Here is a 27,904-nt window from a genome sequence, read left to right as displayed (position 1 = left end):
CTGTGACAGCGAAGTGCCAGGTGGATGTTATTTCTATAGCAGGAGCTGAAGGTTGATCGGAGAGATAACAGGAGATGTCTGGAGGTGAAGCTTCAGGTAGTGTGCCTGTTTCTGTCCCTTAAGGGGCATAGTTTGTAAGAGGGAGCTGAAGGGAAACTGGCAGAGGGGTAGTTGTGTTGGAAGGGGTTCTGGATAAAGAACCTGGTGTTTGCCAGCTCATATCAGGAACTGCTGGATTTTGAGCATCTCTGAGACCCAACTAGGACCCTCTTGAGAAAACAGTGTCTGACAATAAGAGGTCAAGGCGGGCTTCAAGGTAGAAGGCTGGAACATGAAAAGTGAGAATTGTGCAACCCTGGAGGCAGCACATGAGGTACCTGGTAAGGGTTCAAAGGGGGAATGTCTAATTAGTACTCTTCCCCAGCTTCTTTAAGCGTACCCTGTTTAGAAGAAAACTTTGACTACTTGCTTAGTTGCATGATCTGCTCAGAGTCCTTTCTCTGCCTCATCCTAGCAGTGGCCAGTATTGCCGTTTCAGATGAAATACTGAAATGCAGATTAATATTGTTAAAATGCCATGCAATGTAAGCTTTACTAGATAAAACAGTAGGAACATTGTGTGCTGGTGGCCGCCTTGTCTAATGTAGAGGTGTATATTTTGGTAAGGATTATAATGAGGGATAGTAATACACTGATGCAGGGTAATGAGGCCCCTTTAAGTGTTCATGTACATGTATGCCAGAACTGTCAGTGCTGTAAATGTCCTGGTATTTGTAATAGCCACATTTACTATAAGGTCTCCTTGTCCTCGTCTCAGTGCTTTCTCATAGTTTGTGCAGTTTTGTTTGCTTTTTTCCAATGGTGCTGGAAAATGGATTGAAAACAAGTAAAGGAAGCAAAGTTTTGTAAAAGAGAAGGAGAGGTTTTGTGGTTTAAATACTGTCTGGGAGAACTGGATTCTTCTTAATCTCATTTGTTTCCTTCATGAGACTACGTGCATTACTTGAACTAAACCCATCATAGGAAATGGCTAATTGTGTATTCCTTATTTGCTGTGTACTTGCTTTAGTGAATTTAGAGTTAGAAGAATCCTGAGTGTTTACAGGTTTGGTCAAAGGAAGCTGATGCCAAGTGCTTGGAAATTGGTGTCCTTACTTGTAATCATAAAGTTAAGATCTTGTAATTTTATAGTGCTCAGGGAAAAGTGAATGAGTATATTTCTTATATTGAATAGGGCTGAGATTCATGGGAAGTATAGTACATGCTCTGTTGTGGGGTGTACCTCTCTACTTTTTCTTTAAGGCTTCTCCATGGAAATAATATTACTTTTATCCATTGTGGGTACATTCACTAATAGTGTTTTCCCTTCTCAGGGAGCCATGTTTTATTCTTTACCTCTAATAAAGATCTGGCAGCAGGTAGGGAAGAGGGGCTTCTGTTCTTCTGTATCATAGTCCATGTGCAAATTCCGCAAAATGGAGAATGGGCATGAGGAAATTGTATTAAGATGGTACAGGAAGAGAGGAGTTGGACTGGGGGAATGGGTGAGGAGAGAAATACAGATGGAAGGTCATTGATATTTAACCAGTTTTTCCGCTTCCTCCCTTCGTTTTAACTTGCAGATACCCTTGATTCGCAGAAGGCATCTCAAAATGTTGTGTCGAGCTGCTCTGAGCCCTCTTGTCCGTTCCCCTGGATGGTGCTTTGTGTTACCACCACATGCCATTGCAGCCATTTCCCGTTTATGTATGTATGAGAGAAAAGCACACATTTCTAAAATGTTGGTCAGTATGTCTGAGCATGCCTATGCTCTTTACTTTTTGTTGAAAGGAAAATCATCTCATTAACATCATTCAAAACTTACAGCCTCTGAACTGTAGCTGAAGCTCTACTTTCTCAATGTTGCTTTTTCTCTTAACTCAGTAATAGTCAGCTGGATGTCTGAGTTTATGTATTTTTCCTTCTGACATGCATTTCAAGATTAAAAAAAATTAGTTGTAAAAGTACTGCTGCTGCAGAAGTTCTTTATTTCAACCTCATACATTCCTGGAAAACAAGATCTGATTTTGTCTGTTCCCCCATCTGCATTTTCAGATGTCTTGAGTAAAGCAAAGAGCAAAACTCAAATTTGCTTGGATTAAATTCAAGTGGAAAGATGCATGCAGGAAACCTGAGTATAAATGCATAGGTACCCAGTAAATAGTTCTTCCCTGAAAACCTGATTTTAGAGAAACATTCAGTGTCTGCTTGATTAATGGTTTGAAATACAAAAGGCAAGGATAGATAAACTTTATTAGATCAAGAGAGTACCTGTTAACCACTGCATGCAAGGTTAATTTCCCACTGATCTGTGTATTAACACTTCTCTTTTATTAATAACTATATGAATTAGATGTTAAAATCTTGAAAATTCTAAACTTTTTATTTATGGGCTACAGCTCAGTTGATTTCTGTATTTGTAATATTTCTAAATATTTCACATTTTCTGAAGTCAGTAATTTTCACAGTGCTAACTATGAGAAGTTTGTTCCCAAGTATTAACACTATCCAGCAGTGGGGCAACTCTAGTCACTTCATCAGTTGTGATCTAAAGCTAGAGTGGTCATTTATCATGGGGATTTTTTTTTCTCTACCATTTTCTCTTTGTTCCCCACATTTTTTTTTCTGTTCTGTTCCGCTTGTGTATTTTGAAATTCTGTTTCTTTACTCTTGAGAAACAAACCTTGTGCAGGCTACATAGAAGGATCTGCAGTGCCAAATACTTCAGTATGTTTCGTACATGTCCCTTTCTTTATTAAGGAAGTGAAACTGTTGACAGGTATGCGATATAAAATCTGTAATGCCTTTAAGCCTACTTGTCCAAAACCTGGACTGAATGACTATGTCAGTTCCTCCCTAATTGCATGTGGGGCAAGTCAATAGGCTTGCATCTCCAGAAATGTTTTGCACGTGTAATGTAGGAGCTGATTTCACACCTCAGTCCAGTGTAAAATAACTAAAAAAGGTAGATTTATGCAGCCAGAGCAAGATTAATGATTAGGACTTTAGTGGGGATGAATTTAATTCTCTGTTTGTCCTAGAACTGTTGTCTTTTCCCTTATTTTTCTTTAAAAAAGTACAATAACTTCATGATTATAAGCTGCACCACTTTGACTAAAATTTTGGTCCAAACCCAGAAGTGCGTCTTATAATCAGGTGCAGCTTATAATCGTGAAATTACTGTAAATGCTTTCTTTACAGACACTGGTTATTTCTCACCATCTACCTTCTTGTAACTTTCTAAACCCTGAAACCAAGAGAACTGGAAATAAACTCCTTTCTGGTTATATTGTGTTGGTTAGGCAAATACTAAATAGTACTAAATAGTAAGGTGTAATGCTGGAAACAGCAGTCAAATTGTACTCCTTTGCCCAGTCTTTCCTATGTATTGTAGATCTTATTTAGATTTGCAAGTGTTCCCTCATGAAAACTGGGGCAAATGAAACTCCTCTTTAAATTCCATTTTCTGTTTTTATATGTGTCATGTTAGTGCAGCCTTCACTTATAATTAGTCACTTAATCTTCTTCTGTGTGTATAATGAGCGAAAGATGTATTTAATTAAAGCATTGTTAAATTAAAAGGTTTTTTTTTAATGTAGCACATTATTCATTCCTGTCTTTCTCCGGTAACGCCAAGAATAGTCACTTTAACTTATAAATGAATCAATTATGTATTACAAAGCACCAAAATTACAGATACTGGACATACAAAATATATTTGGGTAACTCTGACCATGGCACAGGATTCAGTTCACTGATTTGTAAAGAAACCTCTGCGTCTTCAGATGATACATTGGTTAGGATTGACTAGAACAGAATAGTTCGTTGTAAGACTCTTAGAGGGGTCACCTAATCCCACAGCCTGATGGTTCAGGACTGCCCAAAGCTAAAGCACACTATGGGCACTGTCCAAATGCCTCCTGAGCATTGACAGGCTTGGAGCACAAACACGTCTTCAGGAGGCCTGTTTCAGGCTTGAATACCACCATGCAACTTTGAGTTCATATGTCTGTCGTGCCCAAAAATACCTGGCTTGGAGATGTTGTAAAAGCTGTGTTTCTTTTCTAACAGTCAGGCTTTCTGTGATACTTCAGGCAGGAAAACTCTTAACTGTATCCAATGAGGCAAGGCAAAGGGGATTGTTTTTAAAATTAGTCCTTGAGGTGTGAGCTTATTATAGGCTCTTACACAACGTCTTTCAGTTTGGTCTTCTAGATTCCCAGAGTCAGAGCTCTGTGATGCATTGGATACTACTTTCTATACCTTAGGGGTGGTTAGTGCTGCTCATATACTCCTGTTTCTCACTTCCTTTTGGTGAATTGAAAGCTAGCTTCTCGTTCCCAGTTATTGGGAAATGTGTATTGTGAAGGGTTACAAGTCTGGATGAAGCACTTAAAACTTTTTTTTTTCTTCCTTTATCTGCAGATCTCCCTTGCCGTAACCAAAGGTTAAGGAATGAATCCATCCGTTGTTGGAGCAACATTCCATTTATCACTGTGCCACTCAGCCGTGCACATGGAAAATCATTTGCACACCGCAGTGAGCTGAAACATGCAAAACGGATTGTAGTAAAACTGGGTAGTGCTGTTGTTACTCGAGGGGATGAGTGTGGATTGGCCCTTGGCAGGCTGGCTTCTATTGTAGAGCAGGTAATTGACTGAACATGGATGTTAACTTCAGGTACTCAGTGATGGATGCTACAGAAGATTGTAGTAAAACATATTAAAATATTGATACTCTTTAAAACAATGTGTTAACCTTTCCCTTTTCAACCCCCTATGCTGCAGTACTACAAACCATGTAACTCGGTAAATTGTTTTTTGAAGATGTGGTGGTTTAATGGTGACTGTCAGCCAAGCATCCACATTCTTGTTTGCTCCCCTCACCTCTGCCCCACCACCAGTGGGATTGGGATGAAAATGGGTAGAGCAAAAGTAAGAAAACTTGTGAGTTGAAATAAAGATAGTTTAATAAGTCAAAGAGAGGGGAAAAGAAATCAGTGATTGCAATCACTACCTTATTCAAGCAGACCAATGCCCTGCTAGTTCTTGAGTGGTGGCCACCTTGGGAGACAACATCCTGCATTTTGCTGTTCTGCGACTCTCTTACTGTGTGTGATGTTATATGGTGTGAAAAGTCCCTTTGGCCAGTTGAAGGTCAGCTGTCTCAAATGTGTCCTCTCTGGACTTTGTGCCCAGCTCTAGCCTACCTGCTGGGATGGGACATAGTGGAACAAGCAAAGCGTTGATGGCTGTGCAGGTGCTGCTCAGCATGGGGGAAAGATAAGGCTTTGATGCTGTGCAAGCACCATTTAACAATAGGCAAAACATTGAAATGTTATCAAAACTGTTTTACAACTGAAATCTGAAACACAGTATCCTACAGACCCCTGTAAAAAGTGTTACCTCCATCTTGGCCAAACCCAGCATAGAGGGAGAGATTGGCACAGTGAGATTTTTGTGCAATAAATAAGACATGACTGGGGCATTAGTTGTCTCTAGTGGGAAGGTGGCACTGAAGTATGTGAATTCTGCAAAATGAGTCAATCCTTCTTGATCACCTGAGCATTTGCAGAATTCCTCCAGAGAAAAACCTGAAACTTCATTACTTGTAGAAAAAACTGATGGGATCAACTCAAATATTTCTTCTCCAAAATGAAAGGCTTGTCTTGGTGAGCACTAGATATGTTCTTCCTGGGAAGTAAAGTTAACATAATGTATTATATTCAGATAAGACATTTAGCTTTGTGGCTTTGAAAGACAGATACATGTAAGGAGGAAGTAATCCAAAGTGTTACTATTGAGAGTTGGCCTCTTCACTTCTAGAATTCTAAGTTACTGTATAATGATACCTTTGGGAATGGGTGAATTCAAGCATTTTTCTGTCACAAAAGCTGGTGTTGTCAAAAGAAGGTTTATGAGAAGTAATAGATTGCATGCAGTCCTTGGCATAGCTTCCAGGTGGCTAAGAAGGTGTGCAGAAATATCGTGAAGGGTGATTGCCTTGCTGTGTGCATCCATAGAGAAATCAAAATGCTTGTGGTCAGCAGGAATTGGTGAACAAAAGGTTATAGTAGCCAGGACTGTCTTGCTCTCACTGATCATATGCCAGGCCCTATTTCTTATTTCCTTTACTTACAGGTCTCAATGCTGCAAAATCAGGGCCGAGAGATGATGATTGTCACTAGTGGGGCTGTAGCTTTTGGAAAGCAGCGGCTGCGTCATGAGATCTTGCTTTCTCAGAGTGTGAGGCAAGCACTTCATTCAGGCCAGAGTCAGCTGAAAGATATGGTGAGAGGCTGGTGACACTCCTGCTTTTCCTTGAATGTTGGGTACTACCTGTTTAAGTCACTGCCTGGCCACTGCTCTTTGTCTTTCTAGGCTATTCCAGTCTTGGAGGCCCGAGCCTGTGCAGCAGCTGGGCAGAGTGGACTAATGGCTCTGTATGAGGCCATGTTTACACAGTACAGCATCTGTGCAGCTCAGGTAAGGCATTCCTTCTTTCCTAGACTAACTTGCTACTTTTGGAGCTTATTATTGTCACATAAATGTATTGTCACCTAAATGGTAGCTTGTACAAGAGTGCCTTGCTAAATATTTCTGAAACAGAGTTACTCTATTGTCAAGATAAAATGAATATGCTTTTTCTTTTTGGAGTTCAGGTGTGTCCTCTTATAGCGGGGAGGGTCTGTTAAGATCTCTTCACAAAAACTGAAGTTGGTGGTCCAAAGTGAAGGTTTAAAAACCACAAGTGACTAAACTGCAGCACATTGTGTAAAGTTGACAGAAGTGCATATCCACGCTTCAGAACTTGCTGTCCATCTGCTCTTCTCACCTTTCCAGCTTATGGGTGATGGTATCCCTGGCCTGGGTCTTATACTCAGGGCTGCAGCTGTATCAGTTGAACTACTCTTAAACAGACTTTGCTTATCTTAGATACTCTGAAAATACAGAATTGCTTTAATTGTAAGGTCTTATTTGTTTAGACGCTATTAATGAATTTAGGACCCTAGCATGAAATCTTCTTGGAGGAACTTCTTACTGTAATATGGTAGAGCTGATACAGCCAAATTATTTATAGTATAGCTAAAAATCACTATAGGTCATTCTGTATTGTAATCTTGTTCAAATCTGTAGACAACTATCATTACTTTGATATAAAAGAATGAATTTCCTATGCCAACAAACTTAGCATACACATTGATTCCAAGTACTCTTGTGCATTTGAGTGGTGGAGTTGTTTGCTTAGTTCTCAAATGTCCAGTGACAGAGTAAAAACAAAAAAAAAGTCTCTCCAGAGCAGACATGGAGGGTATTTTTTATCTGAAACACTGAAAGAAGGGCTGCTATCTGCATTTAGGGGACAAGATTGTTTCAGAAGAACAAGTGGGTTCTACTGAGTAGAAGGAAGGTTGATATAAAACATCCCTTCTGCTCACTACAGGTAGGAATATTAAGGTGGGAGGAAAAACTGAAAAGGCAGCATCTTGAGCAATCTGTTGAATTGTCTAGGGTCTTAGCAGTTATCATGAGTATTTGTGAATTTCTCACTTTTATTCTATATTTTTTTAAATGTGGCTTTTATTTCTTTAGTGACCCAAAAGACATGACTACTCTGTAATGATGTGTTAATGCATAAGTTTATATGATGTTCTCATAGAAAAGAAGGTAGGCTAAGCAGTTTCTTTCTTTCTTTTAGATTTTAGTCACCAATCTGGATTTCCACGATGAACAGAAGCGCCGCAATTTAAATGGAACATTACATGAGCTTTTAAGGATGAATATTGTCCCTATAATTAACACTAACGATGCAGTTGTTCCACCTCCAGAGCCAAACAGTGATCTGCAGGGGGTAAATGTGGGTAAAGTATTGCGGGGGTAGGGGGGGCGTCCTGCTTGCATATGGTGCAGTGCTAATGTGTACTTGACTAATGCCATAACCAGGGACCTCTGAAGTCTACAGCAGAGAAACAAAATACGGAATTAGTACATGGACAAGCGCATACTGGAAGGCTGTGTTGACTTGTCTGTACTTGGCATGATACAGTGTTGTGGGATGAAACCAGGGCAAATGCTGTCTCCTTTGCCAAAAGCAAGCATGCCTCTGCAGGTCATCTAATCCAGCACCCCTTCTTAAAGCAGCATCAGTTAGTGCCTCTTGCCCAGTCGTTGGGCACTAAGGTGGAAAATACAAGTACTGATGACACTGCTTGTCATTTGGATACCACTTTACTGAAGCATATGTACTTTCACACAAAGATCACCTTTGAAGTTTCTGGTGGGTGTGAAAAAAGGACTTGTTAGTGCTGAGGTAGATTGCTTTATTATGTTGACACTAAATATTTCTTAGTTCTCACACTATTCACTGCTTCTGATATGCATGTGTATTGCAGGTAATTAGCGTGAAAGATAATGACAGTCTGGCAGCACGACTGGCTGTGGAAATGAAAACTGATCTCCTGATTGTTCTTTCAGACGTAGAAGGTTTGTGAGTAATTTGTTTAATTTCTGATTTTAGTGAAGCACATCTGACTGTCAAACCAACCTCTTTTCCTGTTTTACTAATCTCTTCAGTTCATCTCTTTTACAGACAGTTGCAATGTATTACAATAATTCCTTAAGGCCTATACCCAGTGTTGATGCTGTGGCATTAGCCAAACACTGTCTGACACACTGTTGAATCTGGGTGGGTGAGAATGCTTGTGAACCTGAGACGTGTTCCCGATCCCAGAATACCACATGTACTGTGGTGGTACTTCTGGCTTCTCAGAGTTGTATGATAGTCAGGAATAGTATGCAGGATAAAAGCTACGAACTATAAACCAAATACTCTTCTATGATAGTTTTGTTTCTTCTGGCAGTGGGTTCGGTCAGTGAATTATTGGTGTACCCCAAGTCCTGGTTTTGCTTTCCAGATATCTGGGTCTTGATAGCTTTTTCTGTCTCACTTACTTCCAGCGTACACTGCTCTAGTCTTCTGAGCTGTGCTGTTGTGACATAAGCCTGTGAATGTTGAACTTCATTTTCTAGAGAGGGGAAGGTAGTGGGTACAGTTTCAGATCAATGCAGTCCACATCACCTTAAGTCACATATTCTTTTAATCTTCTCCAGATGAGTTTCTGTTAGTAGATTCTGGCTTTCAGGAGATGCTTGAGGCCCTGAGGAGGAGAGAGGTGTCTTTCCATAAGCACTGTTTCTTTTAGCAGATACAGCTGGTTTTCGTGGTTAATTCTAGTCAAAGTGACTGTCTCAGAGCAACTCATAAAAGCCATAATCAAAGGAGTTCGTAAAAAATCCCAAAAACCAGCACACCTGTCCTCCAACCTTATTCATTCAATGTGACAGCTTGCCTGTGGAAAGATGTCCTCTACTTGTCAACCTATCAGGGGCGGGCACAGGTAGACTGCACTTGTGCTCTCTAAATCATAATCTGTGGCAGTATTTGTGCACATATAGAATTTCTGGGAAATGTAGCGGTAGAGTTGAAGTTTAATATGTTAGTTAACCAAAGTGTCATTAAACTCTGAGTGCAGTGACATTAAATTGCTTGATTTTAAAAAATGCTAATAAGAGTATGTGTCTGTAGTGTTGTGTTCCTTCTTAGAAGAATTCAACAGTTACCCTTTTTACATGTTTCTGAATTGCCTGTTTTCTCACTGTGCAACCTACCATTCAAAAATATCATCTGAGTCTTTGATGAGGAGGACTATTCTTTGCCTGTTCAGTTGTGGGTTTGTATATATAAGCCCTGATTTTGAGCATCCAAAAGCTGCAGACTGTCTGAAACCTCAACCAGATGTCATTACCTCCCAGCTCGCTTGCTGCTATTCAGCATGCGGGTTTTTGGTTTCTTATTTTTTAGGCTTTCAATAAACCTATACCTTAACTGGCAGACAGTTAAGAATTTTGTGCTTTTAGTTCTATAAATAGAAGGGTGCAGTGGAAGTTTTGAATCCTCCTCCTGAAGGAGAATTCCTCCTACTCCTGAAGTGGAGCACAGCTTTTTAGCCTCATATTGGTTGTTTTTGTTGCTTGGTTTGTTTGTTTGTTTGTTTTCTGTATTTTTTCATGGGTGAACTTTGGACATGAGGGTAAATAACTGATTTTTATAATTTATTTCAGGACTCTTTGACAACCCACCAGGGTCTGACGACGCAAAGCTTATTGACATATTCTACCCAGGAGACCAGCAGTCTGTAACATTTGGAACTAAATCCCGAGTGGGAATGGGTGGCATGGAAGCCAAGGTAGAAATAAATATGGAACATTTGCTTCATAATCGGGAAGGAAAGGGAGCTGCATGAGATGATTGTGCTTTGTGCTGCTATTCAGATGGATCTTGGCAGGCTGCAGAAATGGGCAGGCAGGAACCTTAGGAGTTCAGTGAAAGGAAATGCTGAGTCTTACGCCTAGGGACACTGGTATGGGCTGGAGAATTGACTACCTTGAAAGCAGGTTCAGGGAAAAGGGGTTTTGGTAGACACCAAATGGAATGTACACCCGCATTATGGCCTTTGGGCAAAGCAGGCCAACAGTGTCCTGGTTTGTATGAAAAAGAACATAGCCAGCAGGTTGGGGAAAATTACTTTCACCTACTCAGCACTAGTGAAACCACATCTGTAGTGTTGTGTCTGGTTCTGGACACTGCAGTATAGGACATGCTACAGTGACACCAACAGAGAGCCATGAATATAATTAAAGAACTGGAACACTGTCACACTAAGAGAGGCTGAAAGCTAGGATTGTTTGCCCTGGAAAAGAGAACGTTTGGGTATAAGTAGCTGAAGGAAGAGTTTGGAGAAGGCAGAACTAGATTCTTCTTAGTGATATCCAGGGAACACACAAGAGGCCATGGGCACCAAAAGAAATACAAGTGATTAAATTGAAATGTAAGAATTTTACAATGAGGTTCCTGAAGCCCTGGAGCAGGTTGCCAAGAGAGCCTGTGGATTCTCTGTTGGGAAATGTTCAAAACCTGACTGGATGGTGTCTTGAGTAAGTTGCGCTAGTTGTCCCTGCTTTGAGCACACAGTTGGACTGTATGATTTCCAGGGATCCTTTCCAGCCTCAACTATTCTTTAAGTACCCTGAAATGGTATATAGGTTCCTTTTGCTTTTTGTTTGGGTCCATGTGAATTGAAAAGAGCAAGTTAAGAATTACAGTCCAGTATATTTTAAAAGGTGACATTTGGAACTGTATTTTAGTGTTTTAAATTAAAATAAGAGTCAGTCCTCAATTCATTCTTATGTGATTATTCCCCATCTCTTAAATCTGATATGGTGCTTCCCTCTCCTGTGAGTTTGTACAATGTACTTCTGAAGGATATGTTGGTGGAGACCAAGGTACTTCAGTTTTTGAGTGAAAGATCAGTGGAGATGGGAGGGCTAATATGTTTTAGTGCTGTGTCCAGTCAGGAGATCTCAGTATTCGTTGCTGTGAGCACATAAACATGGGTGTGTTTTACAATTTCAGCATATATTTCTCATGAAGCTGAGATACAAACTGCTGTAGTATTAATCACTGCAGGTCTCCCTGGCATGTATCTGGAAAGGTGTCTGTAAAAACCAAAGCAGATCTTGACTAAGCAAGAAAATACCAAAATAAAATTCTTCACCAGTTATGCTATTGATTATTCCCTTTTCTGAAGAATCAGGTAAGGCGCACTCTTAAGTATCAGAGCGTGGACTGGAAGGTGGCAAAAGGAGGAGGCATTTTTAACTATGGGATGTACAAAGCTTATTCAGAAGTTACTTTCCCTTATCTGGTTTCTAGGGTAGTTTAAACAATTCCAGGTATTGAAGGTAAAGCTGCCAAGCTCAGAGAATACTTTTATTGTAAATGTAATAATCAGTTAGAATTACTTGGTGTCTTTTGAGTCACATGGAGGCAAATCTTGATGCAGGTGTTGTAACAAAAATTTGCTAACAGTTGAGAAGGTAGGTGACATTTTTGAAAAACTGTAGCATTGATAACAGGAAACGGATGGTGGCTCGAAGAACATACCTTGATTTTCAGTGTAAAATTTGAGCAATAGTGAAGCAACTGATGGTAGCTGAGTTTGATGTGATAGACCTGTCTGGCATTTGTGTCTCATACTGACAGTAGACTGTAATACCAAGTTGTAGAAGTATATTAGGAAAGCATAGAAGCAAGTAAACAGAGAAGCTTTTGCAATTAAATACATGACATATAAGTATAGTAGTTGTCCTGGTTTGAAAGACAGGTATCTGCTAAGAAAGGCAGGAGTCTCTCTTCGAAATGGAGAATGTAAACCCCCTCCCTCCAAATTATTATAATTTTGAAATTAAGGGACTTTCAGGCAAAGATATGGGAATAGGAATAACAGTTCTTTACTAGGAAAATTGAAATAGAAATACAGTACTATAAAGAACAAACCCAAAACACTGAACAGAGTCAGAATACGATTTGACACCCCATCAGTCAGTCAGGGTATTGGTAGCAGTCCCATTAAATGGTGATTGCAGTCCTCCTGCAGTGACAGATGTCATTCAGTAGGAGGGTGCAGTTTTACTCTGAAGGTCCAATGATGATGTGGAAAGGCCCTGTTTTCCTCTGAGAGCTGGTGGAGAAAAGGGCTACTTTGGCGTTCTAAATCTCAGTTTTTATCTGGGTAGGAAAGGCTTGACTCTTTACCCTGGCTGGAGCAACTTCCAGTGGGATGCAATAATTTTATCAGTCGTACAGAGGGACTCAATGGGCCATTAGCAGAACATACCTCTCTGGAGGAAGGATGGGTTGTGGAAAAGATAAAGACTGCCCCACCTGGTTTAACAGATGGCCCATTAGCAGATAATATCTCCCACAGAGATAAGGATCTTTTGCCCCACCTGGTTTCAACAGATGGTGATAGAACACACATTTCTGGTCACATTCTGTATCGAAATCTGAGACAGTAGTGGGTAATATTGCCCATACCTTGATTAGGAAAAGAAATGAAGGAAAGCACTGGCAGTATCTCTTCAGTAGGTAGCATCTGGGATTTGAGAGAAATCATATTCTGCTCAAAAATGTGCGAAGAGGCAAATCTTAGGACCAGTCAGCGCACAGGGATTTCAAAGGACGCTTGCTTACTAATGAGCTAATCCTGATGTAAACAACATACTGTGGAAGGATTAAGCAAATACCAGTATTTCAACACTGAAGTTCAGAGATTCCCAAAATGTGTTGAATGCTCTTTGAAAGTATAAGCGATCCATCTGGATGTCAGAGTGGATCAAGCAGTCTTGTTGAGAGTGGTGATTCAAATAACCAGTGAATCTCTTGCAGCTGGTTCTGTCCTTTCCTGTAGGTGAAAGCAGCTCTGTGGGCCTTGCAAGGAGGCACTTCAGTAGTGATTGCAAATGGAACCCACCCAAAGATCTCAGGTCATGTCATCACAGATATTGTAGAAGGGAAAAAAGTTGGAACTTTTTTTTCAGAGGTAAAACCTGCAGGTGAGTACAGAGCTAATGTGTACCTTGAGAGTTGTAGAGATTTCCTGAAAAATTAGAATTAAAATTTGTCTAGAGCTGTGCAATAAGTGGGAAACCACTCTCTGCTTGCAAAATGGATTTTGAAAGATATTTTCTAAAGTTGGGATAGAAACTGCTGAATTCCCTGCTTTTCTTCCCTCCAGATAATAAACTGGTGCATCAGACTTGCATTTGAAGAATGCAGTGAGTAGAATAGAAGTTTTGCCTTTTGTAGTCTTAAGAGTTATCATCAAGTATCCATGATTTCAGTATGAAAATATGGATATAGAATGTGCTGCTGAACTACAGTAGTGTTTAAGTTTATTTTTTTTATCATTAATGAAATCATTCATTTATTTTATGACTCAGTCTTCTGATACGGTAGGTAGGAATGTTTTCCTGCCACTACATTGCTGGAACTGTGTAATAATTGCTGGATAAAATCATACCAAAGATCCATCACCTTAGCAGAATAGATACTGGAGTGATGCTTTTGACTTGCACTTTAAGCCAAGTGAATTTCTTTGTGTATAGTAATCCTTAATGGATTTCTTGTATAAATATGTGAAATCATCTTTGAACGCACTCAGTGTCATTTTGCTCAAGTGTCTTTTTTGGTTAGCCCCGCTATAATAAGTTGGTATCAGCAGTAAAGTTTTTAATCCTGTGATCCCATTATGAGTCACAAATTTGGGAAGTAGCTGAAGTCTGTCCCTGTGGACTGTCAGCTGGATACTTGAACTTTTCAAAGTTTGCCTCTTTTCTTTCAGTAACCTACTATACCCTAGAGACTTAGCTAGTCTGTTGTTCTTTTGCCCTTTGTGAAGTCCTTTTGGTATGTGCTGCACACTTGCTGGCTGTGACATGGAGACAGAATCTTTGTGGTGATTCTTTATATAGGGACCATAACAGTATTTTTGTTTCAGGCACAGACTTGTCTGTCTTAGAGTACAAAATTTTTCTTGAATTTGTCTGTTAAAAACCGTACCAGCTTTCATGCTCTGAACAAAGAATTGGATGACGAACAGGCTAGTGCTCACTTCTGCCTATGCTGTTACTTTGTCTGCATAGCATATTTTTGGGATTTTTTGCAGGCCCTACTGTAGAACAGCAGGCTGAAATGGCTCGAGCTGGTGGCAGGACCTTGGCGGCTCTACAGCCTGAGCAGGTGACAGAGCAATATGGACAAATTTTTAATACTGTGCATGTGTGGCAAATTTTACAACACAGACTTAAAAATAAATGGGCCCCTTGGGACAAGAATCTTATTATTTCTGTGCCAGATCCATTGGTTGTAGCCTGCTTAAAGATGAGGAAAGCAAAAAGATTGTGTTCCTTGGGACTGTGAAGTAATAATGGGCTTTCATCTGGGGTTTATAAAAATTATGATCACATCAAGTAACACTTAGAAGTGAATTGTGATCAGAGCTGCTGAAGAATTGACTGGAATAAGTTGCTCCATTCACACCTGCATGGAGTTTAGCATACAGCATGTATACAAAAGTGGAACTGTAGACAATTACTGCTCTGCAGCTGCGTGGGAATGATGTGGTACAAGGTGCTCTTGAAAGACGTGAGTTTGGTGAAGAAGACTGGACAAGGAAAGCAAGATAATAAAAAGCAAGGTAAAGGCTGAAGTGGTGTTTGATCTTCTTTTTCAATGTGATGCAGGCTGGAAGAATCAGCTGGCCAAGTATCAGGAGAGTTAAGATAGTGAGAGGATGTGGTCAGCATAAATGGACTGTAGGAACTAGATGTCAAACAGCATGGACTTTGAGTAAGAAGTCAGTTCAGAAACTGTTTTCTTTTTCAGAGAGCAGAGATTATTTATCGTCTTGCTGACTTATTAACGGACCAGAGAGAAGAAATTCTCTTGGCAAACAAAAAGGACTTAGAGGAGGCTGAAAATAAAGGTACTGTTTCAAATACTTCCATAGTAATACTATCATTTTGGATGTCTTTGGGCCTCAAGACGAATGAGCAGAACTAGAATCTTCCGTCACCTGGGATTGTGACTACCAGACTTGATGCTGTGCATTTTCAATCTCAGGTAGATTAGTTGCTAGGGTGTGGGAAATATCTTAATTTTCCTTAGGTTCAACACTCGTTTAAGTCACTTCTGCTTGAGCCTAGAAAGACCAATCTATCTTCAGCACAGCTTTTTATTTCTTTTAGGGAGATTAGCACTCCCTTTGTTGAAACGCCTAAGTCTGTCTACTTCAAAGCTGAACAGCTTGGCGATTGGTCTGCGTCAGATTGCAGCATCCTCGCAGGACAGTGTTGGCCGTGTAATTCGGCGAACTCGAATAGCAAAAGACCTGGATTTGGAGCAGGTGACAGTGCCGATTGGTGTCCTTCTCGTGATCTTTGAATCTCGTCCTGACTGTCTTCCACAGGTTTGTAAGGAAGGTAGATTACACTGTTGGGTATTTCTGTTGGCGAGCAAGCAAGAGACTACAGAAAGTATTGTTTCATAGGACTCTTGCTTTGATTAATCTGCAATTGATTGTGTTGGCATTCCTATTTTTTATGCAGAGATGTTTTCAGAACTTGCTTCTGCAGTGTTCGGTTAATAATTTGTCTTATGCCACGAATAAGGCAGGTATGTTAAGGGCAAATGCCTTCCCCTGCAGCACAGTGTGGAAGTGTTCCTGTAAGTAAATGCATGAAAATACGGGTGCTGAACTAATGTTGAGAGGCAACGTTGGTCTTGCTTTCTAACTCCCAAATACTTTACTGAGCAACTGAAGTAGATTTTAAAATGAAAGCAAAAAACCCCCCCTGATTAGCAGCATTTCTTCCCACAATTGACATTAGGTATCTAAGAGGCTTGAGTGAGGAGTTCTCTAACATATGAGCAGGTGTTTGAGTAGAAAATGGTGGGTACAGTCACTTCAAGAAGGTGTAAGGCTCAATCAGTGGGCAGCTTTGTACTTCATGCCAGATTTTTGTGAATAGTCCCTATTTCACAGTGAAAAGGAGTATGCTGTAAGAAAAGTTCATGTGAAACAGGCACTAGTCTCCCTTGACTACCAACTCTGTTGCAGATAACCAGTATGGTACATTTTTGCTTTTGCGTCTGTCTTCCTGGTCTTCAGCCTAGATCTCTGCCTTGCACAACTGATGTCTTCTTCTTTCTATTGGCTGTATCTTAAAACTTACAGCAGACTGACTCCTGCTGGCTTCTCTGCCCTGTCCTCTCTTTTCCTGCTTTGTTTTTCAGACTTAAGATAGCTTGTCGTGGTACTTGCTTTGCTGCTTGCCAACCTTGTGTTCTCATACATCAGGTGTCCTGATGAAATTTCAGAGGTTCATCTTTGATAACTCCACATTTGAATTACATGTTTTCTGTCCCATCCTGTACCTGATAGTAGGTGGGTTTCTGATTGAGAGGAACAGTTCCCTCCCCTTAGTTTACTACTGCATCTCATGCTTGGTTGGGTTAAGATTTAATAAGTGAGCTTATACGAACAACATGTTTGTCCCTAATACTTAGAGGGTGAAATTGCGAGCATCCTTCAGAGAATGTTTTGTATAGATTCCAACAAATCTAGTTGTTGCTCTGAAGTATAGTCATGTTTTACTAGTCTTTGAGAATGAACCATTTTGAAACCCCTTGTGTTCTACTTTTAATCACACAAGTTTTTTATTTTTGTGTCATAATTCTTGGTATTTTTTTCTTTCAATTCTTTCTAACTAGGTCAAAACCTTTCTTTTAATCATATGCCTTGTTACTTAAATAAACTTATTTGTTTAGTTTTCCTTTGTGATACTGGAGTGGCAAATATTTAGAAGGTACTCTTAAAATACACTCAGATGGCTTTTTAATGTCTACTTATATAACTTAAAAAGACACATGATAGTTATGTAAGGCAGAATTCCCAGACAATTATACTTCAGTGTGTTTTTCTAAAGTGTTTCTTCTGTTTCAATATTATTTTCAAATGAGGTAGAATACCAAGCATTGTGATTATTATTACCCATTTGATACTAGAAGGGGAAAGAAAGATCTGGCTGGTTATTTCATGAATCAGGATCTAGAGTTTGCCACCTAACTTCTTGTTAGGTGTGAGCCTGGCTAATTTTGGCATCAACATCTCAACAACATACAATAGATACTCTAATGAGTGTAGGTTTGGTGATGATATATACAGGTGATGTATAATCTTTACCAGAAGATAGTAATACAGCAAAATAACTTAAAATACTAAGTTTGTTCATTCTAGAGGTTCTAGAGAGGAGGCGATTTTGTTTTCTAAGGAGTACATGCTTTTAAACTTTTTTTAAGTAGGCAGGAAAATTGTGAGGCCATTGTGAATGAAGTTGGGATAATTAATACAAAAAAGGATACGAAAGAAAAATAGGTTTAGAAAAAGAGTTTTATTGTGTCTGACACTCTGAGGTAGAAAAGAACAAAAACCTCTTGTGTAGCTGGACTTAAATGGGTGAAATCTGACACCTTAAACAGAAGGGCAGCAATGTCTGTCAGTTTCTCCTGGTGATAAACTGGGAAGCAAAGATGATGCTGGGGTTATTGTCTCAAAATTTTTTTCTCCACACTTAGAGCAAATGTTACCTATATATGACTGCTGTTTTAGACAGCATGATGAAAATGTTTTTCCTTCCTATAGGGAGAACATATTTGCCACTCTCTGCTGAATGGTTAGGGACAAGAGTCCTTGCTCCTAAAATTGTTCTCCTTGGGGTAATTGCACACACAGCAATCCAATTCATATGAAGATCTATCTCCATAGTTTCCTCTGACTTGTTCACTGTAGTCTCCCCGTGGCAATAGTACCCTGAAAACTCAAGTTTGCTTCTGAAACCAGAACATTTAATTTCTGGAGTTAAATGTGCTGCTACTTGTGATGGTTTTTCAGAACCATGAAAAGAAAACTGTAAATTAATATTGAGTAAATCAACTGAACAAAAAATCCTGCTTTTATTTTATGTTATTGGGTGTTATTCTGACAGAAGAACCAGATTACGTTTAAGGGTTTTTTCCCCCCCATAATAAACTCCTTTGACAGGTGTCTGCTTTGGCCATAGCCAGTGGAAATGGCTTACTACTTAAAGGAGGGAAAGAGGCAGCACATAGCAATCAAATCCTTCATCGTCTAACACAAGAAGCACTCTCTATTCATGGAGTCAGAGATGCAGTGCAACTGGTAAGTGCCTAGAGTTAAATCAACTATTTCTTTGCTATGGTATGTATAAAAAGTGTGGACAAAACTCGAGAGTTCAAACTGTTAACCCTTTGTATTGCAACTACCACAGGTGAACACAAGAGAAGAAGTAGAAGATCTCTGCCGTTTGGATAAGCTAATAGATCTCATCATTCCACGTGGTTCATCACAGCTAGTCAGAAATATCCAAAAAGCTGCTAAGGGAATCCCAGTGATGGGACACAGTGAAGGGATCTGTCATGTCTATGTTGACACGGATGCCAGTGTTGAGAAGGTCACACGAATAAGTAAGCGGTGGGAGGGTGACTTGAATCTCATGGGTATAATTGAACTTTGGAGTATGAATGTAGTTATGGTAATTTATAAATTATATAATATTCAAAATCTTTGTTGTAAATGTTATATAACCAATTATCTACTCTTAAACCTCAGTCAGAGACTCGAAGTGTGAATATCCTGCTGCCTGTAATGCTCTGGAAACTCTCTTAATTCATCGAGACTTGCTGAGAACCCCGTTGTTTGATCAGATCATAGACATGTTGAGAGTAGAACAGGTTAGTCATTCATTCATACTTGTGTTTTCTTTTGTGGTTTTTATCTGTTTTTTTTCTGAAACTTTAGAAGCATTTGGTCTGACTGGTGTAGAGCTGTTTACACAGCATAGTATTTTAGTTCCCCATATGTGTCTTTGTACACGTCAGTGAACTTTGCTTCTCCACACAGCATCAAGTGTTTCTGTAGAAATTATCTGAAAACAGCTTATTCAGGACAGCTAGAGGCTATAGCAAAAATAATCTTCTGCCATAAAAGCATATACACAACCCTTTCTCTACCCTTTCAAATTCAACCAAATGCAAAGCCTCATCTTCCTGAATCTATTAATTTGGCTTCTTACCCAAGTGAATTCCCTTTTTTATCCTTTCTGAATTTGCTTCATACATGGGTTTTAAAAATTTTCTCTTGCATGCCCTTTATTCCCGCCCGTTTCCCCTCCTGGTATGTCATAGGTTATCAAAAGGCCGGTGTGCTAATTAGTTGTCTAGACACAGGCAATGTCTTTTCAGTAAAGGTAGCTGAGATGCATCAGGAAGAAATGAACTGCACACGGATCAAGGGTTTTCGCACAGTGCTGTGTATTTGACAAATAGAGTGCACAGGCAGTGATTAATGCAGCATAGAGAGGTCATACGTTTTGATGATATTAAAAGGGTTATAGTAAAAGAAGCTGATAAGTAGTCAAGGAACAGGTTCTCAATGTTTGGGGCTTTTTGATGTCTTATTTAGTTGTTTCTTGGGAAGGGTAGTGTGCAGGGTATATGTTTGTATTTTGGATGGCAGGAATATGAATACTAGTGCATTTCCACCACTAACCCTAACCCATCTCCTTATACAGTGGGGAGGATATTGCCTCTGTCTAATCTGACCTGACAATGAGAAACATGCAAATATTGGGCAGGATTATGCAATTAAAGTAATTTATAGTTGCACAAGAAAATGCTGGTTTACAGATATCATCTTAAAAGCCTTCACATTTAGTAGACTTATGCCCTATTTCCCATTTATGCTTGTCTTGTCAAAATTTCTTGTGTTTCATTTGCATGGAATTTCTGTGTTGTATCTGTTCTAAATTATCTCTCACTTTTTAGGTGCTTTGGCCGAGGTTGATAATGTGTTAAAATCTTCTTTATAACAAATGAAAAATATCTATGTGAGTTTTTTGGTTTTGAGCCCAGTAACTCTTTTGTGTCTGTGATGTGCTTCAGAGAGAGTTGGTATCAATTTATAAAGTAAAAGGATAAAAGTCATCCAAGATCTTAAAACTTCTGTAGGTGCAAACTTGGAAGCATTCCTTTAATTATTCGTTGCATGGCAGTTGCTGTCTTAAAACAAAGGCTGGCACAAGTGTTTTAGTTGTTTCTCTAGTAGTACTGGCTAGGACTGTACTGACCTTTTCTGCCTAGTGACTAAGTGATGCAATTGCTTTAAATAATTTTAAATGGGTCCTGAATTACGAGCTTATCATGGTAGGTAGCCTACCAGCTGTCAGTAGCTAATTTCACCTATGTGCCAAGTTTCCCAAAGTATAAGTGTACTTTTCTTACACTGCCTGCATGTTGAGGATTAACTCCACTCATTGGCTAAGCACCATCCAGCTACCTGCTTACTCTCCCCTGTTCCAAGTGGTATGGACAGGAGGAGAAAATTAGAGCAAAAGCAGGAACCTTGTTGACTGAAAGATAGCTTGATAAGTCAAGGAAAGAGAAACAAGAAGGGGGACAAAAAGGAGGAAACAATCCAGTAAAAAAGTAAACCCCAAAACAAAACTAAAAACCCACCAGTCCCCCCAAAACACCCACAAAGGCAAAGCTAATGGCTTGTTGTTTGCCACAAAAAAAGTCAATGCCTAGTCAGTCTCTTGAGCAATGGCTGCCTGTGGATGATACAATTCCTCCGAAGCCATCTTCCCCTGGCCCCTGGAACTTGCTATAATAGATAAGGTTTCCTAGATACCAAGGCCGAGACCAAGGCCGAGCCAAATTCCTTAAGAATTTGGTCACACTCTAACACTTTGTAAGATAACTGATTAGAAATTGGTTTGTATAATTGATCAGTTCACCTTTAGAACTTCTCACTTAGATTGGAGGCTGTTTTTTGTATAAACCTTTTATTGGCTGTAGTTTGAATCCTCCTTAAACCTATAAATATGACTGTCTGTCCTTTGTTTCCGAGAGACGCTGCTTGACCACCTTTCACATGAAATAAAGATTCTTGCGGAACGCGTCAAGCAAGGCTCTGATCTTTCTCTGCTGACTGTGAGCTCCTGAGACATGGCTGATCCGTATTAGCACTCTCAGGTCCTGGTAAAACAGCTACCAGGGACAAAAAGAAAACTTACCTTCTTCAAAAACCCCCTCTCCTCAGTTTGTACTGCTGCACATGACATTATACGGCATGGAACACCCCTTTAGTCAGTTCTGGTCAGCTGTTGCCTATGTCCCCTTCCAACTTCCCGCACAATCCCAGTCTCCTTGCTAGGCACACAGAGATGGAGCAGGGGGGAAGAGAGAATCTTATACTGTGCAAGCTCTGTTCAGCAGCAGCCAAAACATTGGTGTGTTTTTAACACTGTTTTAGTCAAAAGTTCAAAACATAGCACCACAAGGACTGCTATCCATCCCATATTGAGTACAAGAAGCTACACTTTCACCTGAAAGGCTCTGGTATGGTCAGTAGCCACAAGCAAGATGTTTCTGGTGTTGCAGGTGAAGATTCATGCTGGCCCAAAGTTTGCATCTTACTTGACATTCAGTCCTTCAGAAGTGAAATCTCTGCGCACAGAATATGGGGACCTGGAGTGCTGCATTGAGGTGGTGGACAGCGTTCAAGAGGCTGTTGAACATATCCACAAGTATGGAAGTTCCCATACAGATGTTATTATCACAGAGAATGGTTAGTGACCAGGCTCCTTTAAGCTGCTGTTTTGGTTTGACTGCTAATTCCTGTTGTTGGTGCAACATTGTAGTAGTTTGTCTCTTGGGTCTGTGCTAGTTCAAAACCTTACTAGAGCTGTGCCAAGACAGAGGTTGACTCTCCAACCAAACCAAGCCCAGAACTTCTGAGAATCAGCTGCAGTTAAGGACATGTTGATCTGTGGCTGGCCAGTGTGAGTCAGTTAGGCTTCTGTTTCTCTACTTCTTGCTGAGCTTAAATGCATGCCACTAAAAGGCATGCATTTGATACCATAACCACTGCCACACGACCTGGTGAACTTGTGATTTATACTGGAAATAGAGTTGCTCTTGAATGTCTGTCTTGTTGCTAAGGGCTACTGACCTCCAAGTTCCCACACTTGCATGTGGCATTTCTCCATCGTAGTTCTCAAATATTTCCTGCAACAGCAATTGAGTTTAGGATTTCTCAATATTTGGAACAATTCCGTGTTTGAGACTAGTGGAGACCTGACTGTAGCTTAACTGTTTGAATGAAAAATGCTGTTTGGGGCAACTGTTCTTTCCCCTTGGTCATGGAACTAAATCTCTCTTTGACTAAACTGAATAGAGTTGGAATTAGACATCTTTTTGCTTTTTCTAATCTTTGCGAGTTTCTTGTAAGATTTGCAATTGTGTCTACTTGATAAGCGTGCTAGGAGGAAGGTGAGGATGAGTGTGGCTTAGCCCAGGCTGTTTAAGTACTGTCTGATAAGATTGCATTTGAAAGTTGTATTGTTATGTATGTTCACTGTTTTATGCTATGTTTATTGGAATACGTGATCTGTCTGTATGTAATAGATTTTATTTTTGTCTCTGCTTCTTTTGCAGAGAAAACAGCAGAGTTCTTCCTCCAGCACGTGGACAGTGCTTGTGTTTTCTGGAATGCCAGTACCCGATTCTCTGATGGCTATAGGTTTGGACTTGGTAAGAGGGAAGATATTGCAGGGTTGCAGAATTTTCTGGTGTGTGAAAAATGTGGCAGTATGAACCCTGAAAGATAGGATTCGTCTCTTACGTTACTGTCTAATAAAAGGTTTTCAGGAAAGGTACTGTATGAAAAGTTGAAGCCTAGAAATTTCATCCACACAAAGATGTTTTGGATCCTTTGAAGCTTTATTCAATTGCAGTAAAGTATGCTGGATGCATATAGTGATAGAACAATGCGATATAGGATGTGAAACTGCTGAACATCTTTTCTTTTGTTTCACATTCTAATGATGCTGGAAAGAATGTGATACTTTAGTCCTGCTGGGCAGATTGAGATGCTGTCCAGTGTGCAGAGTTAAGGAATGAAGGGCAGGAGCCAAACTGAGTATCAACTGATTCAATAAACAGGTGCACCTACTGTGAATTGCAGAAGACAAGGGAAACATTTCTTGATGAGGTAGAAGATCAGAAGTCTGCACTATGTGCTATTACTGTGTCAGCTGGAACAGTGTTCCGTGTGACTAAAAAATTCCAGTTGTCTTCCAGTATCTCCTTAATGTGATGAAAAAGGACATAAGATCATAATCTTTACTAGTTTATTTTTTTCTTTTTTAAGTATTATGCCCTTAGATTAGTCTAAATGCAATGTAAGAGATACTTCTCTCTTTATTGCATGTTTCTTTCTGAAAGTAACTGTAGCAACCAGAAGTATAAACATTACAATTTATAATGTAATAGTTAATCTCCTTGAGCTTCTCTATCAGGTAAATGGAAATGGTATTTGGAAAGGAGCAGAGATTGACAGGTCTCTGAAAGGCAGGCAGCTTTTTAACTTAGAGGTGCAAAAGCATTTAGTATGATGTGAACACCATCAGAAGATTAACTACCTTTATCTTGGGTGTTTCCTACAGGTGCTGAAGTGGGAATTAGTACGTCGCGTATCCATGCACGTGGACCAGTAGGAATTGAAGGACTCTTAACTACGAAGTGGTTACTGAGGGGGGACAATCATGTTGTTTCTGACTTTTCAGAGCATGGGAGCATGAAGTATCTTCATGAAAGCCTCCCGCTCCCACAGAGAAATGCCAACTAAAAACGCTGGGGAGAAAACCCAGGGGTATAATTATTTCCTGAAGATATTCAGGATGATCTCTGGTGAAGGAGTTTATTTTTCATCTTCAGAAACGTTGTCCTTGGTCATTTTGCAGTGCAATGAATTCAAAATGATCCCATTAATGAGAAATTCCCTCCCACCCTTTCAGTTTCCTTAAGCTGTATCTGCAAATTGACCTCACCTCTCACAAAGACAGATTTTTTTCAAATCATACAGGTAACATAAGGAAGGATTTCAATATTGACTACATTCCTTTTTTTTCCCAGTGCTCCCTGTAGCAAGTGCTTGGTGGTGGATGTACCTTAATTTTTTTTTCCTAAGTTTTGTTTTAGTCAAGTTTATCTGTTCTGGAGAACAGACTCAGTAGTTTTGGTTTTGGGGTTTTTTTCCCTTCAGTCTTAGGATCATGGCATCTTTTGAGGGCCAGAAAGCTTTATGCTTAATTTCTTTGTATTTGATCATTCTTGAGATAGGGGGACAGATGTTCCGACTGTATAGTAAGCTTTTGACCAAGACACCTTTTATATCTAATTCTTTGTATTGTTGACTATTTTAGATAAATAGTTGTCTGCTACGTAAATTTTGTTACTTATTTGTATCAAAGGTTTATTTTTCTTCGGTTTTCTATAAAACTTACTCCAACAGCACTTCAATGATGGCTTGTCGAGAATGGGGCTCTCCATCTGCACTAACACTTCCCGTGGTGCACTGAACCCCACCGCACGGCTGGCGGCCAGAGCTCCCCGCCAGCTGCAGGAGCTCTCGGTTCGGCGCCGCCGGGGCGGTCCTGGTGTGCCACCGCTCCGTCAGAGCGCTGTTTCCTTTCCTGCCCGCTGCTCTCCGCTGCTGTCCTGGCACAGGTGGTGGACACGCTGTGCTTGGGATGCAATGCTGCTGCACCCCTTTCTTGGTCACGGGCATCACGATGGGGCGTGGGGTGTCTCCCCTCTGAGCAGATGCCGAGGGCCAGTGGACATGGGTGAGGCAAGTGAGATGCCTCAGTAGGTGTGGATGGCTCCTGTTTGCTGAAGGTGGCACTGCAGTGAAGCTCAGATCAGCATGAGGAGAGGTCACAACACAGAGGCTGCGAGGGGGGCTTTGACTGGTTGTGGGGGCCATGGTGCTGTCGCAGCTACGGGCAGTGTGTGCAGTCAGCCCTGGGTGCACGGGCACCAGGCGGGCCCCAGAGCAGGGTGGTGATACTGAAACTCGCCTGCTTTGGCTTGCTGGAGAGTAGCAAGGAAGATGGCTTCAGAACCTTGTTCCTCCGAAGTGAAGGAAGGTTGCTGAGGGGGGATAGGTCTCTTGGGGAGAGGCACAAAATTGGAAATTACAAGGAGGGCTGTAAAGTCACTGTAGGGGAGAGCTGTTCAGAGGCAGTTCCCTTGGAGCAGGTGAAGGGAACAGGTTAGTTCTCAGCACAGTGTTAGGACTGTGCCCGGGAAGGCAATTCCAGCATGTGCCTGTGTTGTGTGAACTCTGTTACAGTCTGTCTTCTGCATTGTACACCGTACCTTCCTTGGGTCTTGATGTCTCCATAACTCTTAGTGATCATTAGGCACCTTGGTAGCCCTCCCACGAGTCTCTATGCATTTCCACATCAGTATAGTGCCTATCGAGCCTTTCTTGTGTTGTAATTCCAGTTTAAGATACGGATCTGTCTGGCGTCTGTCATATTGTAGATGGTTCTGAGTGGTGAGCTGGGTGGCACCTTCAGTTCCACTTTTGAGTTCTCCTTTGACGCAGATGTCTCTGGGGACTGAATTCCCATGTGTGTAACAGTCTTTTGTCTTAAAGCTTGGCTTCTTGCTCTCTTTTGTCTTAAAGCTTGGCTTCTTGCTCATTGATCATTCTGGTTTTGATGGCTGACGGCTGCAGCAGTCACCACTTTCTGGGGCTGCTGTAGAATACCTGCACTGTCATGGCACTGTTGGACCTCTCTGCTGGTGGGTGCCACATTTCCTTGGGAAGTCATTGTCGCTCATGCGCTTATCGCATCTCACAGTCACGGTGCTTGCGGTGTTGGGTGTCCATGTCACAGCTCGAGCTGCCCTGCCCCAGTTGTAGCAATACTAAAGACAGGGTAGCACAGCCTCAGGGTGGTGTGGTAGTACGTTGATCTGTCTAGATACTTTTGGCAAAGATCATACACTTCATCTCTGGGCTGTAGACAGCTGGCACAGTTATCTTCATTGTCTTTTGAGGGCACCAGTCTGGCCTTCTGTGAGCAGTAATTTGTGTAGTAGTGGAGTGTAGGTCTTGAATGTGCCTTGGCTTTTACAGGTGGGGCTCAATATCTGGGTTCTTCGAGCTGTGTTAGTGTAAAAAAAGCTAGAACTGGAAAAAGTCAATATTTGATAGACCTTTACATGTCATGGATTTCAAAAACAAAATGTGAATTTGAATGCTCAAGCATTTTTAATGAATTTTTAAAGCCTACAGGCTTTTAGATAAGGTAGAAACTCTACTTTTAAATATACATTTGCCTGATGAATTCCTTGATCAAAGTCTGGAATTTTGTTTTTCAAGGTTTGGAAAAAAGTTACTATAAAAAGTCTAACAGAAGAGGCTTGGTATTGAGTGTGAGGGAATGAGAGCACTGATGAGGTTTTATTTAACTGTAAAGGTTAACCAAAAATTTTAAAGTAATTATTGTTTTTTTCATTATGGTTTCCTTTGCAAGTACACTTCTTTTCACCCAGGAAAACGTTATTTAGTGTTAGATAAAAAGCTGGTATTTTTACATGTTCTGTAAACAAAATGGAATCGTCTTCAGAATTTCTAGTCTTTTACAGCCTGGCAGTCAATACGTGGGTGATATTGCATAGCAGTGAACATTTCACTTTAGATTAAAATCCTGTTAATATTATTGGAGTTCTCTGATGGAAGTTTGGTCAGTGCAACTTTTTAAGTCAGCTGTGCTTTCTAAAGATCTTTTAAATTATAGGTTAAAAAAGATGTGAGTGTATGGAGTGTTTTGTAAGGTGTATTTAGTGCCAGAGACAAAATTGTGCCTAGTCAAAATGTAAATTGAAACATTTTAGTGGTGTTTGTTACATGATGCTAATATACAAAGCAGTGTTAGTGTTCTAAAACAGCCTTACAAGCACGTGTTTAAGACAACTACAGAGGTAAACAAACTTCGTGATTATTTCGGGGATCTTTTGGTATCCAAACTCCTGAGCAGGGAGAAAACACTGCTGAAGTGTCACCTAAAACAGTCTGAATGGTGAAGAATTGATGCGGGTTAAATAAGGTTTAAATGCAGTACTCCTGCTTTAAAGAGAGGAGCACTTTCCTTGCGTCCTAGGGCCCTTGCGTATTTATAAAGAAAGCCATTGCAGGGCCAGCAGCTCTATATACTGTTGTATCATTTACAGCTGCAGCTCGACAACTTTTACCGGCAGGGCCCATCTGGGACTCTGCTTGCTTAACCCCGTGCGGGCGCCCCGACTGTCGGGCCCGGGCGCGGCCATTGCCGGCGGCGGGCGGGGGCCGGTGCTGAGGGGGGCCATGCTGAGGGGGGGCCATGCTGGGGGGGGGCCATGCTGAGGGGGGGCGGTGCTGGGGGGGGGGGTCCATGCTGAGGGGGAAGCCATGCTGAGGGGGGGCGATGCTGAGGGGGGGGCGGTGCTGAGGGGGGGGCCATGCTGAGGGGGGGGCGGTGCTGGGGGG

At 40.7% G+C, this 27,904-nt stretch overlaps 1 protein-coding gene across 7 annotated transcripts in view; it reads left to right on the top strand.

Annotated features, from left to right (window-relative positions):
* The window catches only part of ALDH18A1 (aldehyde dehydrogenase 18 family member A1), a 33,687-nt gene extending 7,646 nt beyond the window's left edge, over positions 1 to 26,041 (top strand). For 4 of the 7 annotated variants that reach the window (XM_033065887.2, XM_033065884.2, XM_033065886.2 and 1 more), the window contains exons 2-18: positions 1,623 to 1,746; positions 4,465 to 4,688; positions 6,180 to 6,329; positions 6,420 to 6,524; positions 7,738 to 7,896; positions 8,432 to 8,522; positions 10,161 to 10,285; positions 13,349 to 13,493; positions 14,606 to 14,679; positions 15,325 to 15,424; positions 15,687 to 15,907; positions 18,542 to 18,679; positions 18,789 to 18,984; positions 19,130 to 19,251; positions 21,961 to 22,147; positions 23,017 to 23,112; positions 24,027 to 26,041. In XM_033065887.2, coding sequence (XP_032921778.1) covers positions 1,653 to 1,746; positions 4,465 to 4,688; positions 6,180 to 6,329; positions 6,420 to 6,524; positions 7,738 to 7,896; positions 8,432 to 8,522; positions 10,161 to 10,285; positions 13,349 to 13,493; positions 14,606 to 14,679; positions 15,325 to 15,424; positions 15,687 to 15,907; positions 18,542 to 18,679; positions 18,789 to 18,984; positions 19,130 to 19,251; positions 21,961 to 22,147; positions 23,017 to 23,112; positions 24,027 to 24,208 — 2,409 coding nt within the window. In that variant the 5' untranslated portion in view covers positions 1,623 to 1,652 and the 3' untranslated portion in view covers positions 24,209 to 26,041. The remainder of the gene's footprint in view (positions 1 to 1,622; positions 1,747 to 4,464; positions 4,689 to 6,179; positions 6,330 to 6,419; positions 6,525 to 7,737; positions 7,897 to 8,431; positions 8,523 to 10,160; positions 10,286 to 13,348; positions 13,494 to 14,605; positions 14,680 to 15,324; positions 15,425 to 15,686; positions 15,908 to 18,541; positions 18,680 to 18,788; positions 18,985 to 19,129; positions 19,252 to 21,960; positions 22,148 to 23,016; positions 23,113 to 24,026) is intronic. The other 3 variants (XM_033065888.2, XM_033065890.2, XM_033065891.2) reach the window with 3 other exon arrangements.
* The last annotated feature ends 1,863 nt before the right edge of the window (positions 26,042 to 27,904 follow it).

Source organism: Catharus ustulatus, chromosome 8 (assembly GCF_009819885.2).
Source record: "Catharus ustulatus isolate bCatUst1 chromosome 8, bCatUst1.pri.v2, whole genome shotgun sequence".
Lineage (NCBI taxonomy): Eukaryota > Metazoa > Chordata > Aves > Passeriformes > Turdidae > Catharus > Catharus ustulatus.
This window is presented reverse-complemented; position numbering and strand designations above follow the sequence as displayed.